This window comes from Siniperca chuatsi, linkage group LG5, assembly GCF_020085105.1.
Source record: "Siniperca chuatsi isolate FFG_IHB_CAS linkage group LG5, ASM2008510v1, whole genome shotgun sequence".
Lineage (NCBI taxonomy): Eukaryota > Metazoa > Chordata > Actinopteri > Centrarchiformes > Sinipercidae > Siniperca > Siniperca chuatsi.
The window spans coordinates 21049431-21068617 of NC_058046.1; the positions used below are offsets into that span (position 1 = coordinate 21049431).

Genomic DNA, 19187 nt, shown 5'->3' on the forward strand with positions numbered 1-19187 from the left:
GGGATGTCATGAGAATAATTCATTATAATTAATACATCTGTGGCGTCCCTGCTGCCATGGGTTACACACCCCGACGCTTTGGGGTAGTAAGTTCAGTGAGGCCTCAGCCAATAGAGGTAGCCATTGTGGCACTCGTCACAGACTACAAGGAGAGATCAAGAGAAAAAAGCAGAAAGAAGTAAAATTGTATTATAAGCTAAGATTTATTACAAGGACAGTATATATTAGCTATGCAGAAGCAGCCAATAGACCAATGTGTGTCTGACCCCATATCAACTACCATGGCTTTGTGCTCAGGCCATAGGAAGTGTTCAACGGTGCTGTTCCTAATTGCAACTAGATGCTGTTTTGAAGACAACTGATAGGACAAAACATTCCCCAACTGACCAACAGTGAGCTCCCAGGGAGTTGATATAGAGATTGTCCATTCGTACAAATAACCAGTTGTCCAACTCAACAACAAGCTGGAGCAGTCTGACAACACTGATGCCCTCCACAGGAAGGAACTTCATCTACTGAGGACTTTACAGTCAGACTTTAGAGTCTGTTGGCTAGACATTCAATGACTCTGTGGTAGCAATAACCAGGGGCGTAGCACAACATCATGGACTCTGCACATAGGCATCATGGGCCTCACCCACAGCTATTCATTCTAGTATCTTTGGCCCCCGAGTCCTAATTCCCTGGCAACAACCATCTTTTATGCAGTGGTCTGCTGGGCCAGTGGCATCTCAGATGCAAACAGAAAGAAGCTGGAATACATCAGGGCAGCCAGCTCTATCCTGGGGTGTCTGCTAGACTCCATAGAGGAGATAAGAGAGAAAATAATGGTTGTCATCAACAAAACATCCCACCCCCATATGACACCCAAAGAGATCCAAGAGTACCTAGCTGCAGACACAAAATGGCCGATCTCCGCAGTTGGCAGGAAATCACGTGATCTGAGCAGCGGAAGTTGGTCTTCTTCATTTTTGGGTGGCAGGCTTTGCTGTAAAACTTTCTAACTTTATTCAATGGTTTTCATTAAAGTAGGGATATGAGGCACTTAATTTGATGAGTTTACTATTTATCAGACCACAAATGAGACAAGAATTAGGTTAGAAACACGCTAGACACCAGAGTGGAGTGTTTCTGGGGGGCAGGCCTCACTTACTGTACAAAAACACAACTTTATTCACTGATTTTAGTGAAACTGGATAATATTTTATGGGGGAAATATTCTCAGTTTTTCCCTCTGATGTCCTCCGGTTGCTCTGCCTAAATTCTCTATGATTTACAGAGTTTCCTGATGGACTGATACCATCACCATAGCTCAATTAGCCATGCAGCTAATGTAGCCGTCCTATTAGCTGACTCTACCCAGACAGGGAGTGAGTAGATTTTCAGGCCATGCTTGCCCACTCGCCAGGCTCCGGTTCTGGTGCCGCTCCCCGCCAGCATTCCCCGCTGCCCAACCCGGGCCTAAAATCTCTGCCACTGTGTCTGCATCCAGGTCCCTCTCAAGAGGTCCACTACTGCAGGTCTTTAATCTCTGCTTCTGTGAGTCACTGTTCTCGGTTGTCCACAATAACCCCAGAGTGTACTGTAAATCAAGTGGGTATTTAGCTACTGTAGATTCCATTAGAATATAGAAAATCCATCAAGACACAAACATCTCATGGTCTCATAATTTTAAAAAATGGTATCCTGGTCACTGCCAAGAAATTGTGCCTTGACTGGAGGCTATATATTAAATGATGATGATTGTGATTCTGGACTTCTGCTACAGTCACAACTGAAATAATTTGAGATTTTGTATTTGTTGATTTGTTAATTCAAATACGTTTTCAACATACTTAAGTACATTTATGTTATCGTGTAAATTGCCAAACACAAAATAATTTTCAGATGCAGTATGGTATTTAACCGCAGTCTGTTAAGTAGCAGCCACGTTGGACTGTATTGAAGAATACGCTTCCCGAGTATGTGGACGTGGCCCACGTGATCTCACAAGCGCCCCGCCTCTTCTTTTTTTGACCAATGAGAACGAGACCAGGGGGCGGGCTTTTACAGATGACAGCCAATGTTGTGTCACGTTTGTAATGCGCTTCTTAGCATTAGTCACATCCGGGTGAGCACTTTGTGGTGAGTAGCTAATGCTGACAGAGACAAAATAATGAATTAAGACATGTTAATGTTTGAATTTACTTTAACTTCAGTGACCACAATGCGCCCATAATACACGAAAACACTAGCCTTAGGAAAATGTTACAAATTCCAAATGGCTTTCTGTCTCTAAAATATAGAGGCCAGCTAGCTAGCTTCAAGCTAACAACTTGTCGCTAATATCAATGTCCGGGTTTGCTTTGTCACCATTTTTGCCTTTTTGCCACTCTCGGTATTGATTTTAGTTTGATGTCTGCTAATGTTTATTTCGGCAGGTCCACTCAGGTTTTTACTTTGAAGCTTGGCTTTCGGTCTTCAGGATGTACGGATCCTTTCGGGTGCTGTTGCAGGTGCTGTGGGCCCAGCTTCTCTGTGGGTGGGTGCTGGGCTCCGAGCTAACTTTCGAGCTGCCAGACAACGCAAAGCAGTGTTTCTACGAGGACATCATCATCGGCACCAAGTGTACACTGGAGTTTCAGGTGCGTGGGTCTTCTTTCGTCCCAACGCTCATCCCTTTTCCTGAAGAGAAGTTGTCATTTTCAGAGAGTTGAACAGAGTCTAGATTATCCTCTTAAAGGCAATATTAGCCATCAAAGATGAACGCCCCAGGGCTCGGGACAGCTCAGCTCAGCAGTTATCTGACTGATGAATACATGGTAAACTTTCTTTAATAAACAAACTTTTTCAAATTTCTTCTCACACAACGGAGTTTTCGTCTGTTTTCCCTTTGTATTTATTAATGTAGCATGGACACTCAATGCATTAAGCGTTGTTGACTGAAACAGGTGGATTATGTCCTGCACAAGCAAAATTTATCAAATCATGAGATTTATACATATTTACATATAAATCTGTGACAGTGCTAGTTTTTTGTGGGTTGTCTTTGTTCTGTTTAAGATATTCCGCAGTCTTTAAACCAGCAATCTAACAGCTCAGTTTGACAGTTTTCCTTAAGTTTTTTCTGTAACAAGCTGAAGTTGCCAAACAATCATTTAAAGGCAAATATTAAAACCAACTGTGTAATGCTGAATTAGGGGTGGACGATATGGCCCTAAAATAATATCACAATATTTCAGGTAGTTCTGCGATGATATTCTTGACGATATGACTAAATCCTGAAAAATATTTTTGGTTTAGAACTCACAATAGCTGTTGAGCTCTCCTCGCGGGATTTTTGTATCTCCTCGTACTCAACCGACTGCTTCTGCTTAAGATGGTGAAATAAGTTTGTTGTATTGCCCCCCTTTTGTTGTTAGTCTTCTTGCACTTTTTAAATATTACCGTGGTTTGTTGTAAATCTGATCTTTTGTAACCAAACTACTTCCACACTACTGAAGTGGCTCCCCCCTTTGCTACCAGCTCCAGTATTACTTTCGCTTTCAGCTATGCTTGTTGTTGCTGTGCGTAACGGTATGACATCATTAGCTCAAAAAGTCTGAATATCGCCATTATCACGACATGAATATTTTTGATCATATTAAAAATGATCGTGATATATCGTAAACGATATATGGCACACCCCAAATGCTGCTCATCATATTGTCTACATCTGCCTTAGAGAAACCAGTATTTAGCCTTGAGCTTTCATTAGATTCATAGTAGCAGACCCCCACAGGGCACCATGTTGCCTATTTCCAAGGGCTGATTGATAATTCATTATTAATTATATTGTTTATAGTCTAATCGATATATCGCTATTCACAGTTTTCATGCCTAAATATGACTAAAATCTGTCACAGCTTGAGATATAAAACACATGATACAACATATATTTTTAGAAAATTAAAGGATTGTGTTCTAGTAAAATACTTTTGACTGATTTGGATGTGACAATCATTACACGAGTTTTGTTTAACCTTCTTCTTTGTCTCTGGACACCTTGACACAGTTCATAATGGCTTGAAAAAATAATATATTGAGTCACTATGTTACTGAATGGATGGTCCTCCTGTTTTTATGTTTTCCCAGGTGGTGACTGGTGGCCATTATGATGTGGACTGCCGTTTGGAGGACCCAGATGGCACTACACTCTATAAGGAGATGAAGAAGCAATATGACAGCTTTACCTTCACAGCAGCCAAGAATGGCACCTACAAGTTCTGCTTCAGTAATGAGTTCTCCACCTTCACACACAAGACGGTTTACTTTGACTTCCAGGTCGGCGATGACCCTCCACTCTTTCCCAATGAGAACAGAGTCACTGCTCTCACCCAGGTGAGCTGTGTGTGTGAGGATGCACGTGCTTATGCATTTGCATGTTTGTGTGTGAGGGAGTTAATGTTTCTTTAGGTTTTTAGGAGTGTATAGCACAGAGCCCAAATTTGTTTTATTTTATCTGACCAAGAAACTACAGGCTGCTAGTTTCATTGCACCTGTTAAGGTGGTACAACTAACACCTTTGCAATTCCTGTTAGTACGTGTAGTTTTGTTACCTCTGCAAATTCCCAGCCAAGCTCCACCCAGTTTGAACCTGTAAAGAGGTTTAACCTGCCATATTGACTGAAACACCTGTTTGGGTGTGCTCTGCATTATTGATCTTCTGTAATTGTCTATAAGAGCGTCTAGAGTTTTAACCAGGATGGATTTATTTAGCACCCACAGTCACGTGTCGAGTCCACATCTGTCAATAGTTTATTACCTGCAGTTGTTGCGGATTTTATTACAGTTAAAACAACCTATAATGTTTTTGTTTCCATTATGTTTTCAGCAAGTTAGTTTTTTTGCTGGCAGAATAACAGATGAAACATTGAAAAAGAGAAAAAAAGCCTTGTGTGTACTGAAAGGCTGGAGGTGCTAGCAACTGTAAGATAAACATGTAGTCAGAAAAAAAAGTGTGGTTGAGGTCGAACCAAACTGAACCCATGATAATATTTTTGTGTGCTTTTGCAGGCACTACCACACCCAGTTGTGGACAATGAACTAATTCTGCCAGTAAACTTAATATTTTATAGCCATGAACTAGTTAGACACTTCCTAATCCTAAAGGCGATGGTTGTGGGGTCAAAAAATCCGATTAATTTAAATCTCTTCATTTTACAAGTTGGAGGATGTTTTAACATTGGTGTTGTTTGCTCCCCAAGTTCCCCCTAGTTTGTGAATCAAAGTTAAAATTGTTTTCTTGTTAGCTGTTAATCATTAATTTTCAGCCACAGTCTTAATATCTTATATTTCTCTTGGCTTCCATTTAATTAATTTTTTCCCCATTTCCAGATGGAATCAGCCTGCGTGTCCATCCATGAGGCCCTGAAGTCAGTCATCGACTACCAGACGCACTTCCGCCTCCGTGAGGCCCAGGGGCGCAGTCGGGCGGAGGACCTCAACACCCGTGTTGCTTTCTGGTCCATCGGAGAAGCCATTATCCTTCTTGTGGTCAGCATCAGTCAGGTGGTCCTGCTAAGAAGCTTCTTTTCTGACAAGAAGACCACTACAACACGCGTCGGATCGTAACAGTCTCTGAGCCTTGAGATCTGATTCATCACTTTCTTTATCCGTACCTGGGCTCGTGTGCATAGAGTGGGTTAGAGTATCAGTGCTGATCTGAAATTGGATCATATCAAACTGCCAGGTCGTACAATCTGACATGTCCTTATTCAGCACTGGTATTCTTAGTAACTTTACGCAAATGAGTCTTGAGCAACAAGGTTATGTGTTTAAAATGTTTTTGAGGGGTAAAAGAGAATCTGAAGAAAGGCTTGCTTGTGTTGCTTGTAACTATGTGTATTGGAGGCAGTTCAAGCACTTGGTCATATAGTTAAAGCAACCCTTAAATACTTTAAATATTTGAAACGTGTTCTTATTTTACTTGTGTCCTTTTCTACCCCCATCATTTAATATCCTGTCTCCCTGATCTGTTCAATTTTTCAGCCCAAACTGTGCACTGAAATAACCAAGGGAGTAAAAGTTGTGACTAAATGTACTTGTGATATAGGGAGTTGAGGATTTCTTTCCTTATCTGCAGAGCACTGGGTCTCTAAAACCACAATGGCAAGGCAAAGGGTGTTTCCCCATAAAGGTTGCATTTGGTTATTAAAAATAACTGTTGAAATTTGTTTTCATTGTTATTAAACCTCACTGTATTCAGTGAGAAAGACTAGACTTGTGTTTGCTTTTATCGGCTTATTTTAGATGAGTTATTAGAAGGGAGTGTGCTGTACAGAGAGGAAGCCATCCTTCAATCTAATAGTAGCTTGAAACAGTTTGTATTTGGGTTTAAGGATTGAATTTAGAGATGCAGATGGCTTCCTTTGAGTGACTGCAGCCAAATCCTTAAATGAATTGAAGTCAGTTTTAGCATTTTTGATTCCATTTACTCGATTATACATTGGGTAAAGTCATGCTTCAGTTTGACTACACCTTGGTGAATTATTGCCTACAGGTAGGGGCTTCTTCATTACATCTGTGTGACTCAGTGTTGGAGACCAAAAAGAAACAACTAATATTCTTGTGTTTAAAAGTGACACATTTTGTGTGTTAAGTGGCAATGCCAGTAATTTTAAGTGCACCAACTTGTTATAAAAACTTTCTTTCACTGGTTCCCTTGCAACGTTATATCTAATTCTGCCTCTGCTGTTTAAAGTGTAACAACTTATTTATCTTGTGGGCTGATTTTGTCCTCTTGGTTTTATACAGCACTGTTGTAAAATTCATGTTTTTCAAAATATTGCTTGAATATACGAGAATTCGAGTAACTCTGAGTTGTAGTTGTAATTTGAAATTTTACTCACTGACTACTCTTGTTTTCTAAAGGAGCAGGAAGGAAGATTTTGACATCTTAAATTTAATATGACTGGTTCTGGTATTTTCCACTCTCATTGTTCAGTTTTTCGTCATCTGATTCAATTGGCAATACTGAAAGAAAAACTCTAAACATGCAAGTTTCATTCTGAACATTTTCACTAAACATTTGAGCCTCCAGGAAGCACTACATATAGTAGTTGCAGGCTTAGTTCAACGTGGTAGTGTCACTTCAGCCAGGAATCACATGAAAGTCAGTGGGTCATTGTTTCTTTCACTATTCACTGATTTGCAGACAAAGACAGGCATAGCTGAAACATGAAATACCTGAGTATAACGCCATTTTGAAGTTCCCCTGTAGGATTTTCACAGCACACAACATCAATGAATGTAAATGACATCCGATCATCTCCTGGCAAAGCTAGAAGACATCGCTGTTGTTAAGTGAGAATTTTGTCATGACGAAGACAGACTTTTACAACTAACCCACTGAAAGAGACCAAAAACTCAATGCTTTTTTGAATTTATAGTTTGGTCTTGTTTATCTGATTCTAAAGACATGGAAAACAAGTAAAAGATGTACTATTAATATTGCCATTTATTAGTTGTGTCTTGGCTTGCCTTCCTTTGTTATACTTTTCCCCTATGTTCATTGTCAGTTTTGGTAGGTGGTGCACTTGTAGGTATGTGCACTGACAGGTCATTTTTGGACACAAATTCAGCTCCGAGGCATTCTGGGAACTTGTTAAGTTATTGAAATGGCTGAATAAACTTTGTTAAAATGTCGGGGTATGCTTTTATTTAATCATTATCAATAAACACTTGGTTTTCAGTGAGGGATGGAGTTTCTGGATACATCCTCTGGTCATGCTTCTTTCATCCTGTAGGGAGTGATATAATCAAGGCCATCACATTCAGCTTTGCATCCATACAATATTTCAAAATATGTCTTAAGCCGGCAGATACGGATGAGGCATTTTACGTTTTTTTTTTTTGCCCGTTATTTCTTTATAAAGTCCCAGGTACTTAAAGAGCAGCAATCTCTCTTTGTTGTTTTTTTTTTTTTTAATTGAATACGTCACAGTCCAACAGCTCTGTGATTGGTCGTTCACACGTCAATCGTTTGCGCAAATTGAGAAAAAAAGACTGCGTTGGGGTTGCGATTTGACAGAAACTGAGTCGTGATCATCCGGGCGAGCCGTGGGTGGATAGCCTCCCCTATTTACCTTCCCCTTCTTTGAGATTATTGTCGTGCCAGCTTGCTGAGTGGCTACATGGACGAGTGTTTTTCGCTGTATTAGGGGTAACGTCTGTCGTTTGTTTCTCGACGTGTGCGCGTGTGTGTGAGAGAAAGAAAAAAGACTCGGATACTGGGGACATCCCCTGCTTGTTTGGGGACTGTCGTTTTCCCAGGCTAAGCTAGCAGCAGCACGGCATAAAGGGTGGGGGTGGATTTTTATATTTCGGCCCTCGGAAAGCGAATATAAATAATGTCTCAGGAGTATGTTGTGGAACAATGACAAGCGCAGGAAGCAGATGTAATGGAGGAGAGCTTCTTGGAGGTGAAGACATGTCAGTGGATGAGTATCGGTTGAACGGTCAATAAAGAGGTGTAGCGTTTCAGCTAAGCGAAGCTAATCGTTAGCTAAGTTGATCAAGGAAGTTGACTAGCCACCTTGCTAACCAGGCGACAAATGTATTACTGGACCAAGGGTCGTCTCAAACGTCTGAGTTACTAATAGAGCCAACGTTACAGATATACGTAACAGGCTGGTGATGCCAATTTTTGAAAGCTGCAGTTTAGAAAGTCACGAATTATCGTAGGTTTTTAACCAAAACGCTAGCTAGTTAGTTTACCGTTAGCCAGTAAGTCTGAGATTGTTGTAAACAAAGGGTCCCGAGCTCCAGCAGTCCACAGCAACGGTACACTTCGAGTTATCGTTGACCGATTGTTTCACGGACATCGTCGCCTTGTTAGTTAACAGTGAAACTAACTCTCAGAAATGGATTTAAAGACAGCAGTTTTTAACGCAGCCAGGGACGGCAAGCTCCGGCTGCTTCAGAAACTGTTGGAGAACAAAGATGGGCACGAGGTGACCAAGTTGATGGGCGAGAAGACAAACGGGGCCACCCCTCTCCTGATGGCCTCCCGGTACGGCCACCTGGACCTGGTAGAGTATCTGCTGGAGTGCTGCAGTGCTCCTGTTGAGGTCGGTGGGTCGGTGAACTTTGACGGGGAGACCATTGAGGGAGCGCCGCCACTCTGGGCCGCCTCGGCGGCAGGTCACCTGAAGGTGGTCCAGTCCCTGCTGGGCCACGGAGCTTCTGTCAACAGCACGACCCTGACCAACTCAACACCTCTGAGGGCAGCCTGCTTTGACGGTCACCTGGACATTGTGAGATACCTGGTGGAGCACAAAGCTGACCTGGAGGTGGCCAACAGACACGGCCACACATGTCTCATGATTTCCTGCTACAAGGGACACAAGGATATAGCGCAATACCTGTTGGAGAAAGGTGCAGATGTCAACAGAAAAAGTGTAAAGGGTAAGTGTGTCGCACACTCACAGCTGTCAACAACAACCAAACAGTGGCCCCCTTTATTCACATGATCTCTGAACCTGAGATAAGAGAAACTGATTGATTCTGCAGAATCAGAGTTTAATATGGTTTTAATTCTCCATACCACAGTAACTTTGTAGTGTTGTGAGACAAATGATAGATAAATAGATGATAAAGGTCTTTTTATTGATCTCGTAGCAAGTCATTTTTGAGAATAAAAAAACGTGATTATATTGTAAACAGGTAAAATACCCTCATACATCACAGGTGGTTACATACAGGGATCTAAATGTACACTTTGGTATAACCAGTCGGGAACAACAATAGACAGTAATTAAATCGTGTGTGTTTCCTTCTGAAATGACTCAACAGAATAACATGAATTTAGCTTTCACAATGGAAAGCTGCAATGATGACTACGTCAGCTTGGACTGATTCTGTGGGTGTGTCTGAAGAAAAGCTCATATTTTCTCCTTAGATGGTGCTTTATAAATACACGAAAGCCAGTGTCCATCTCTTTTACAAGATGACAGACCACAGGATTACTTAAAGAAAAGCATTACAGTGGTATCCTGCCTTAAATAACTTTGTGAATCAAATACTTGACCACTGTAGATATCTAAGAAACCTGGAAAATGTGTATTGTTCCTTCCTTCTTCATGGAGCATAGCATCTGTGGTTAGCTTGAATTCATGTTTGATACAGTGGATTTCAAAAGTTACACCAGTTACACCTGGTTTCACCAGTTTTCAATGGAGGAAAATTATCAAAATGTCCTTACAAAGGCCTCAAACCACTCTTGCACCGTACTCCACTTCTCCTTTGACCGTCTGTATACTCACTGTGTTCCAAATTATCATACTCTGAAAATATGGCTATATATGTGACGTGTGTTAATCCTCATGCATCAAACTTGTAAGCAGGCACGTGTATTGGTTTTCACACATTTGAGTGTGCACCTCCTACACTTCCATTGGTGAGAACCGTGCTGTTGTAGCTCATCCGTGGCTTGCCTGATGAAACCACCTTTGGCTAACTTGTGGTTGACGCTAAGTTCATTCACTTCATCAACAACCAATAATTCTCTTGAACAGCAGAAGAGCAGGAGGCAGGTGCTCCATTGTACACAAACCAATGCATGTGCTTACAAGCGAATTTGACAGCATCATGTGTAATGATTTGGGTGGAAAGCACTCCTACTAGCCCATTCTTCAGACTATTGCCTTTCCCATAACAGCTGAACCAACAGGAAGGAGTAGATGTGTAATATTAGATATGAAGTGATACATTTCCCAACACAAAGAACAGTGTGTTGATGAAGGGAAAAAATGGTTAGGACACCACAATCACAGCAGATTGAACTGCTTTAAAAAGCTGTGGTCGGCTCTCTTCCTTCAGTACAACAACTATTAGTGAGGTGCCCTGCTCACTTGGGCTTAAGGTAGCCTAAAGTTTGGAGGTGCATAAGGAGTATTCAGACTAATCCCTGGCTGTGGAAAGGATTTCCTATTTTTTGGGGGGGCTTTTTGCCTTTTATTTGATAGGAAAAGCTGATGAGAGACAGGAAATGTGGAAGGGGGCGTGACATGCAGCAAAGGGCCACGAGTTTGATTCGAGCCCGGGTCGCTGCGGTAAGGACTCAGCCTTGTACATGGGGCGCGCGAGCTACCGAGGTGCCCTGGATTTCCTAAATTTCTGGATTAACTTGTTTTTGTTAGTGGAAGTGAATTTATCATCCATATAAGCAACACTCAACACATATCCTACACCATGAAAAACTATTGACGATTAACATATTTCCCCAGAAAACGCGTGAACTCTGGTGGCAGCTGGTTTTTGAGGAAGGCCCAAAAGAGGCATTGTGGCAAAATCATGGTAACATGATGATGAAATAACATAATATTCCTTTGTAGCAAACAGTATTTGATATCTGAAAAATTTTAAAACATTGACTGTATTCACTTCCATGCTTCCATTTGAAAGCATTTAGCCATCCAAAACCATAACCAATGTTAAACATGTTTTCTGCAATATTAACCCAGCTTGCCTTGTCCATATCTAAAAAAACTAAAGGAAGAGCTGCAACGCTGCTGCCCCCAGCTTTTCTTTGTCAAGAGTAAGATGAAAAAAGAATCTGATCAATGTAGTTTTGGCACAAACAGTAGAGTATAAATAATGGTTAATCCCTGACTAACCCTGTTTGGTCTCGCCTGCTTGAATATGGATTAGCCTCAGTCTACTGAGAGGGGTCAGGTTAGAGGCAAGCAAAAGCAAAGCAGCATTATGATAGGCCGGTAAGGATGGACATGAAGTGGTTATGAGGTGTGTTGAATTGATTTATTTGAAGGCATTTACTTGTACTTGAGCTACTTTTCATTACATCATATACTTAAGTGTTACTCACAGTGCTTTGTGTGGATGCACAAGGTCTTCTTGCTTGCTATTAAATGGACCCTACAGCAGGAATCTAGCGTTTAGAGTTGCAATATTTAACATGATTCAGTCTTAACTTGCACAAATAGTGGACTTGGTCTTAGTTGGCCTCCCTGGAGGAAAAAATAAGTTCCCCTCAGACGAGGCTTGCATTCGGCATCAGCATTTATCGCAAGTATATTATCAGAACTTGAATACATGTTAAAACATGTTCCATAATGATGGCTGTTTAGAATATCACAATGTCTTAAATCTCTCCAGGTTTCACGTATGATGTGACACACCCACCATGTAAAAGCAAACAACTCAAAGACTGTACCAAGACATTGCACAGTGGTTGGAGAGGGCATATTATTTAACTAAGAAGTCGTGGCAAAGCTTTTTCACCCTACACTTGCACAGGTTTGCAGCAGTTGAGCTGACAACCCCACTGGAAAGCAGCCATTTTACCCACTATACTAGAACTAGGGGCAGCATGACCCGCTGTTTTCTATCTGAGTGAGTGGTGTTGAGAATTACATGTACATACTGTGAGCATGACAAGTCGCACCTGAATGGGTAATCATTGGGTGGAAGTAAGTGTGTACCAAATGATTCAATGGCAGCTTCCACAATAATCCTGGTAGCCATTGTGAATATATTCCAAGAGAAAGGAGGACCATGTGCAGGTTAAACAGCTGCACTTCTGGCTCTGTAGAAACAAGAAGAACATTTGCTATGTTTATTTTTTTTTATACAAATTCACCAGGTTGCAAACCAGTGAGTAGCGCTAAAACCATTTCTGTTTTATCAAAAATGCTGTGGCTGAACCAGGGTTTCCAAATCCAAATGGTCGTATAGCAGAGGTACAGGCCACAATTACCTTTTCCTCCGGTAGCATGGATATACAGTACAATCTTCAGTTAACTGTATCTGCAGATCTAGTATTACTTGTTCCTGCTGACTACTTTTGTTGCAGAAAAGTCACCATAAATGGTCAATAGTCAAGTCGGAGTTTGTGTATATTAACTTAAAAGTAAGTCTTGAGTAAGAAGTCCATATCCAATTATAAACAATGCCTTGCACAAACACATTTGTCTTTGAATTCCAACTAAGCTCCTGTGTGTTGACATGTATTTGTCAGGGTTCTCAATGAATATAAATCAAATTATCTGTAGTTTATTGAAAGACATGTGTCCCCTCTGTTCACAGGCAACACAGCGCTTCATGATTGTGCGGAGTCGGGCAGTCTGGAGATCATGCGGATGTTATTGCAGTATGGAGCGTCCATGGAGCAGGACGGCTACGGCATGACACCCCTGCTGTCTGCCAGCGTCACGGGCCACACTAACATCGTAGACGACCTGACAACACACCAGCAGGTCAGGGTTTCTGTCGCTTACACTGGAGCATAGCATAGATGTACGTGTGTGTGTGTGTGTGTGTGTGTGTGAGGCTATGGCTATGATGTTTTCAATCTATATAATATTTATCTTGGAGGAATATGAAAAAATGATGTTCTTTCCTCTGCAGACGAGCCACATGGAACGCATTGATGCCCTGGAGCTCTTGGGAGCCACGTTTGTTGACAAGAAGAGAGATCTGCTTGGAGCGTTAAAATACTGGAAGAGAGCCATGGATCTCAGGTACATGGACAGTAACATTGTCCATAAACCAGAACCCAAGCAGCTGATCATGGCATACGACTATGCCAGGGAGGTGAGTATTAGTTTGAGTCCGTCTTTTCACCTAACACCACCCTAGAGTGATTCCGCATAGCATTTAATGCTCTAGAAATAGGTTTTATTATTGCTGACGTCGTAATATTTTGGTAAAGGCAGCACAGACTTTAGCCAAGTGACTGAATTTTAAATTCACTGTGCAGGAATAACTTTGAAAGTCACATTGTAGTCTTTAGTGTCGGAGACAACAGGCTGCAAAGTTTTGCGTTTGCTGTGGAGAAATAAGAGTACCAGATGTTTAGGACCATGCTTTTTTTCCACAAAAAAGGTTTTCAGGCACAAAGGAAACAGAAAAAACTGTGTATTATCCTGAATTTATATTTATCAGAGAACCAAGTGCAGCAGTCCAGTGTCAGGTCTTAAAGCTATTTGCTCCTGAAAAGCCTGACTTCATCACATGTACATGGAAACCCAAAACTGCCTAAATTGCTGCACCCTGCCATTGTCTTGACCGTTTAATCCTCTTCCTAGGTAACAAACGGAGAAGAGCTGGACGGGCTGATATCTGACCCAGACGAGATGCGCATGCAGGCACTGCTCATCCGTGAGAGAATCCTCGGCCCGCAACATCCAGACACGTCTTACTACATCCGTTACCGAGGGGCTGTCTACGCTGACTCTGGGAACTTTGAGCGCTGTATCAATCTGTGGAAGTATGCATTGGACATGCAGCAGAGCAACCTGGACCCCCTCAGCCCCATGACCGCCTCCAGCCTGCTGTCGTTCGCTGAGCTCTTCTCCTTCATGCTGCAGGACAGGGCCAAGGGGCTCCTGGGGACATCGGTGTCATTTGAGGACTTGATGGGGATCCTTTCCAAGAGTGTGTTGGAGATTGATCGGGCAGTTAAACAAAATGGACCGATGCCTCCTGACCCTGCCCAGCTCAGCAAGGCCCTGTCAATCATCCTGCACCTCATTTGTCTTTTAGAGAAGGTGCCGTGTACTACAGAGCAGGACCACTTCAAGAAGGAAACCATCTATAGGTGGGTTTCTGTGTAAATTACATGTATTGGAAATAATTTGTCTTCACTGAGGAAAAATCTATTAAAAATTACCTCCAGTAATCTTCAAATGTAAAAGGAGGACATCCACTTGTGTTCACACAATACAAAATATGGTAGTTTTGAGCGAAATGCATGTGTTTTGTGACAGTGATTTTTTTATTTATTTATTTATTTTTTATTTATTTTTTCGTCCTCATATCTGCCAGAGCACTTTTACATCCCCCTTTTTCAGCAAATAAGTGTCAGTGGAACTAAACAACGCATTCCACCTCTGCCACATGCCTTTTGTGAATTTGTGTCAATGCATCATGTACATTACATTTATTTAGTTGACATTTTTATCCACAGCGACTTACAGTAAGTGCATTCAACCATGTGGATACAACCCAAACATTGCAAGAATCATACAAGTACATCAGCGTCATCAAATATACTGAAGTGCTACATTCAGAAACAATGACAGAGAAAGGACTTCTTGTTGAGTTTTTTTTTTTGTTTGGTTTTTTTTTTTCATGTGCCAAGGTGCCATCTGAACAGGTTTTCAGTCTGTGATGGAAGATGTGTAGAGTTTCTGATGTGAATGGGGAGCCAGGACAGCAAACAGTTGTGATTTTGTTGATCGGTAGTTGGGCCCCCCTCGTAGTGAGGGAGTAGCAAGCCAGTTGGCAGTAGCAGAACGTAGTGGACAGGTTGGGGTACATAAAGATGACTGTCTCATAATCTGTCAATAGTTCAATCAAACCTCATTTTTATTTGGGACATTGTTCTTTTAATTGCGTAGTGCTGTTACCATCATGTTACCATGTTGCTATTCCTTGACTGAAAAGTTGACATCTTTCCACAGATTCCTCAAGCTCCAGCCGTGTGGTAAAAACGGCTACAGTCCACTACACCTGGCAGTCGACCGCAACACCACCTGCGTGGGCCGCTATCCCGTCTGCAAGTTCCCCTCCCTCACAGTCGCCTCCATCCTTCTAGAGTGTGGGGCTGATGTGAACTGCCGCGATGAAGATGACAACAGGTCTGTTTTGGTTTTTGAAATTTTTCTTCTAGTCTACTTTCAGCTCTTATACTTTTGCAATTTCACTATCATGGTTTTAATTTTTACCAATAATTCTGTTAATTAAAAAAAGAACATAGTCGAAAGGGTTAGAACAATATTTTATTTCTTCTGTCTGTAAACTGAGAAGGTAAATGAAACTACTTGGAAATTTTCCTAAAAAGCTCTTCAATTGCACCATCATGTGCCACCATGACAGCCACCAGCTAAACGAATATCATGAGCATATCAGTCTATGTTTTGTAGTGTTTTAAAGTTTTACAACGGCTCTATTATCTTTTCTAACCCACCAGCCCCCTTCACATAGCTGCATCCAATGGTCACCCCGACATCATGAACCTGCTGATTTCATGCGGGACTCACTTTGACAGCACCAATGCCTTCCAACAAACAGCCTGCGACCTCCTGGACGAGAAGGAGCTGTCCAGGAATGTCATCCAGCCCATAAACCACACCACGCTGCAGTGCCTGGCCGCCAGGGCTATCATCAAGCACAGCCTCGACTACCGGGGAAATATCCCCGAAAAACTAGAGGCCTTCGTCTTGCTCCACAGATAATGATCGTGAAGGATGGATGAAAAGAGGAGGTTGTGCGATTACATCAAGTGGACTGGACAGACTGAGGAGCATTATAGTTCAAAGCCTGACCCACAAGGTGTTTGAAGAGCTGAAAGACACTATTTTGTGAGTTAGGTTTGCCACTTCAAATTATTTGGACAGTATGAACATCTGTGTGAACAAAAATGTCCTCATTGAACCAGGATAAACTGAAAAAGATTAGAGTAAATGGAGGAATGAGTTATCATTTTCTTCTTTCATGGAGCCACAGCTCTGACCGGTCACAGCGCGATCTGTGGGGATGTGTTAGGAGTGGATTGCAACATGGACAAACACAGTTGTATCTCTGGATGAACTGAGCAAAGGGTTTACGTATTTTTGCTTTAGGAAAAAAATTGTTTTTTTTTTTCTTTTTTGCATATTCCACTATGCTATTTATTAAATGAAACTTGAGAGATTTTTCTCCATGCTGGCTCCAACCCAGCCTCAACTTTGCCTGCTTCTCTCAAAGCAAGGACTGAGGCATTTCTACATATGCTGGGACTTCAGGTCATTTTTTTTGTTTGTCCCATCACTGTTGCCAACAGTCATGGACCCTTCCTCAGTCATCATTAGGTTACACCTTATTTTTCTTTTTTTTCCTTTTTTTCTTTTTTACTTTTACAATACATTTAGTTAATGTCATGCAAATCTGGATGCTAGCCAAGTGGGGGGCATTCTAGACTCATTTGTCGTTCCCACTTTAGTGTATAACAAAGCTTTACGAGAAGGGTTTAATGTCTGCGAACACCATAAGTGCTTTATTCTTCCTATGCACAGGCTAGGCTGTTGGAAAGAGAGACTGTTGTATTCTGTGCCGGCACTTGTCTGTGCAATATCTCATGAGTTTTTGTGTTTACCTCATTGCTGCCGTTTCCTTCAGTATCCCCTTTCTTCACTCAGAGAAGGGGGGGAGGGGGGTGTAAAACCATTGTAATGATTGTTGTAAGAAGAGTGAATGAATTTGAGTGATTGTGTATGTTTGAAAGAGTGTGAGTGCCACACAGTGTGTTTCTTTTTGAGCTTACAAAATTATTGAGGACAAGAGTGGCACTCATGATGCAAAATGCACATGACTGCCACTAGAAACCACAGCGGCCAAACTAACTGTCAACAACCGCTGGAGTGTGCAGGCTTGTACACAGAAGTGACCTCTTAACGTTCATACTTTGCTGACCTTTTAAATGCAGTCGTTCTTGAATAATCATGATCAAAAAGTGAAATCTGAGTAGGTTACCAACATTGTCCCACTGTGCATGTGCAGCAGCAGCATATCAATCAACCAATCACTGCAGAAAACCTTTCATGAGAACTCCTCGACTCCAAACTAGACTACAGCTAGGGTAGTTCTGCTCATTTTGTACAACTGTCGTCCAATTGTATGAGAACTGAAGACACAAATGAGTGGGAGGACGCCTTGACGTACACAATAGTACAGCTTTGTGAATTATCTTGTTTGCACATTAGCTTTAGATGTGTGGGTTGAAAAAAGGGCTTTTCATAATTCGTAGGATTTCATATTGCAGTCTATTAAACCTGACAGTTCAAAACCAGACATAAAATGTATGAGGACTCCCAGGGCAACTTCATTTGAATCTGCACTTTACTACAACGGAGTTTAAGATTTGAAAATGGCATTAATCAAGTTCATGTCTTAATAAGCAGTTTGACAATAAACCCATGTTGCACTTGTCTCCTTGTCCAAATGTCTTTTATTTCCTTATTATCTCTATTTCAGCAAAGGTTTAGGTTTCTAAGGGATGATGTCTTTTAGCCATGTATGTGTCTACATTTCAGTTTTAATTGGTGCCAGTTTCCAATGGTCTAATTGGGATGAAAGACATGAAACCACACGTATCCCTCCCATTAGGAAAATGGTATTTCAGAAGGAAAAAGGATGCTTTCAATTCTGACTGAAATTGATATAAAGGTACTTAAAAACTAGTTTTGTCACCAAGTGATCTGTGTGGACACAAAATATATTGCTTTGAAAGGTTCATGGGAATATAGAAATAGTTGCACATTACCAAAAAGCATGGCCAATCTAGTCGTTAGACAGTGTGGAGTAAATAGTCACAGTTTAAGGCAAAAAAAATAAATAAATGCAATTAATACCACGTTACCTTTCAGCCAGTTGGTTTTGCTGCTTCTCTAATTTTCCTGTGGATTTCATTGCATTACCAGACTGATTGCATCCATGCTTCTGCTACTTTTACTGCAGTGTCACTGAGCGTTAGACCCATTCCACATACTTGAGCTGGGAGTGGGTGTACGGAGGACCTCTCTGGACTGGAATGTGTCCAGAGCAATCTTTGACATTGCAGAAAGGGTTGCTGATGTTGTGCATCCAGTCGCTTCCAAAAACTGTCCCAAATAAAAACACACTGATTTTTATGGCTTGTTTGTTCAAAACTCTGCAGAGAACTTGGACTGTTTTGCCTGGTTGAGAGATTGACCACAGACATTATTTACTCACCCAGTCAAAGGATCTAACCAAATATTTTTGCCTTTGGCCAAGAATTGCAAAACCGTTCCCAGCTTTGTTGTTCAGCACAGACCTCACAATAACGGTTTCTATGTGGTACAGTAGCTGACACATATTCTTGTTAAATCTGAGAGTAAAGATAAAAGCGTTAAATGATCATTTAAAAGAAAAAAGAAAACCCCTCTTTAATCAGAAATGGTGGTCTGTGATTCAACTTGCCAACCGTTTACCACAGTGTATTAACACCATGGTCAAGCCAATCATATGCTAATCAGTTACATAACAGTGATGAGGGAGATGCAGCCACAAAACAATAGGCCTGATTACTGGGCCATCATGGAAACAAAATAATGTCAGTTTCAGGTGAAACTAGGCAGGGTAAACAGCAGACACTCAGGAGGACTCCTCCCTGAGGGGAGGGCCTAAGCAACACAGAGTAGCTTAAA

The 19187-nt window shown here is 41.5% G+C and overlaps 2 protein-coding genes across 3 annotated transcripts; both read left to right on the forward strand.

Moving 5' to 3' along the window:
* The first annotated feature begins 1970 nt into the window (after positions 1 to 1970).
* On the forward strand, positions 1971 to 7665 carry tmed7 (transmembrane p24 trafficking protein 7). Of its 2 annotated transcripts, none has more exons than XM_044197325.1 (4): positions 1971 to 2124; positions 2421 to 2624; positions 4114 to 4359; positions 5356 to 7665. In XM_044197325.1, the coding sequence occupies exons 2-4, from the start codon at positions 2466 to 2468 to the stop codon at positions 5590 to 5592; spliced, it is 642 nt and encodes a 213-aa protein (XP_044053260.1). In that variant the 5' UTR covers positions 1971 to 2124; positions 2421 to 2465; the 3' UTR covers positions 5593 to 7665. The 2 variants fall into 2 exon arrangements, with proteins under 2 accessions (XP_044053260.1, XP_044053258.1); XM_044197323.1 differs by having other exon boundaries at positions 2048 to 2124; positions 2465 to 2624.
* Positions 7666 to 8006: 341 nt separating this feature from the next.
* fem1c (fem-1 homolog c) lies at positions 8007 to 17949 on the forward strand. The gene is made up of 6 exons (XM_044197316.1): positions 8007 to 9426; positions 13066 to 13235; positions 13387 to 13572; positions 14067 to 14578; positions 15444 to 15620; positions 15953 to 17949. The coding sequence occupies exons 1-6, from the start codon at positions 8883 to 8885 to the stop codon at positions 16215 to 16217; spliced, it is 1854 nt and encodes a 617-aa protein (XP_044053251.1). The 5' UTR covers positions 8007 to 8882; the 3' UTR covers positions 16218 to 17949.
* Positions 17950 to 19187: the final 1238 nt, after the last annotated feature.

Coding starts and splice junctions, on each gene's coding strand:
- tmed7 (XM_044197323.1), top strand. CDS start 2,063: ATGTTGTGTCACGTTTGTAATGCGCTTCTTAGCATTAGTCACATCCGG. Junction 2,125..2,464: donor ATCCGGGTGAGCACTTTGTG/GTGAGTAGCTAA, acceptor TTCGGTCTTCAG/GATGTACGGATCCTTTCGGG. Junction 4,360..5,355: donor GAGTCACTGCTCTCACCCAG/GTGAGCTGTGTG, acceptor CCCCATTTCCAG/ATGGAATCAGCCTGCGTGTC.
- fem1c (XM_044197316.1), top strand. CDS start 8,883: ATGGATTTAAAGACAGCAGTTTTTAACGCAGCCAGGGACGGCAAGCTC. Junction 13,236..13,386: donor ACCTGACAACACACCAGCAG/GTCAGGGTTTCT, acceptor TTTCCTCTGCAG/ACGAGCCACATGGAACGCAT. Junction 15,621..15,952: donor CGCGATGAAGATGACAACAG/GTCTGTTTTGGT, acceptor CTAACCCACCAG/CCCCCTTCACATAGCTGCAT.